Source organism: Brassica oleracea, unplaced genomic scaffold (genome assembly GCF_000695525.1).
Source record: "Brassica oleracea var. oleracea cultivar TO1000 unplaced genomic scaffold, BOL UnpScaffold05808, whole genome shotgun sequence".
Taxonomy (NCBI): domain Eukaryota; kingdom Viridiplantae; phylum Streptophyta; class Magnoliopsida; order Brassicales; family Brassicaceae; genus Brassica; species Brassica oleracea.
The window spans coordinates 1-811 of NW_013622330.1; the positions used below are offsets into that span (position 1 = coordinate 1).

The 811-nt window shown below is 44.0% G+C and overlaps 1 protein-coding gene across 1 annotated transcript; it reads left to right on the forward strand.

Moving 5' to 3' along the window:
- Positions 1–3: 3 nt before the first annotated feature.
- Positions 4–806, forward strand: LOC106322069 (tubulin alpha-3 chain-like; the record flags this gene model as incomplete). Its single annotated transcript, XM_013760251.1, has 4 exons — positions 4–50; positions 134–348; positions 434–633; positions 708–806. Coding segments are annotated over 4 exons (561 nt in total), but the record flags the coding sequence as incomplete, so codon positions are not given.
- Positions 807–811: the final 5 nt, after the last annotated feature.

The following is an 811-nucleotide window of genomic DNA, read 5'->3' on the forward strand; positions in this document are numbered from 1 at the left end:
GAGCTTTACTGCCTCGAACATGGGATCCAGCCCGACGGCATGATGCCCAGGTATATATCTTCTAACCTAATTTCTCCATTTTTGTTGTTGAGAGACGAATCTAATAGTAACCGTCTCTTGGCTAATTGGGCAGTGATACAACGGTTGGTGTTGCGCACGACGCTTTCAACACTTTCTTCAGCGAGACTGGTGCTGGAAAGCATGTTCCCAGAGCCGTCTTCGTTGATCTGGAGCCTACTGTTATCGATGAAGTCCGTACCGGAACGTACCGTCAGCTTTTCCATCCGGAGCAGCTTATCTCTGGGAAAGAGGACGCTGCTAACAACTTCGCAAGAGGACATTACACTGGTGAGAAAGAAAAACATTTCCTTTGTCTGTTTCTTCTTAGTTAGTGATTATTCAAAATTGTGATTTGAAAGTTGTGTAATTGCAGTTGGTAAGGAGATTGTGGACCTTTGTCTTGACCGTGTGCGGAAGCTTGCCGATAACTGTACCGGCTTGCAGGGGTTTTTGGTGTTTAACGCTGTTGGTGGAGGAACTGGTTCTGGTTTGGGTTCTCTGTTGTTAGAGCGTTTGTCCGTTGATTATGGAAAGAAGTCTAAACTTGGCTTCACCATTTACCCTTCTCCTCAGGTACCTTTCGAGATAGAAACTCATTAAATGTTTGTTTTCTTGTTGGTTTTGATTAGTTAATTTTTTTATCTCAGGTTTCTACTGCTGTTGTAGAGCCTTACAACAGTGTTCTCTCAACGCATTCTCTACTCGAACACACCGATGTTGCTGTCCTCTTGGATAACGAAGCCATCTATGA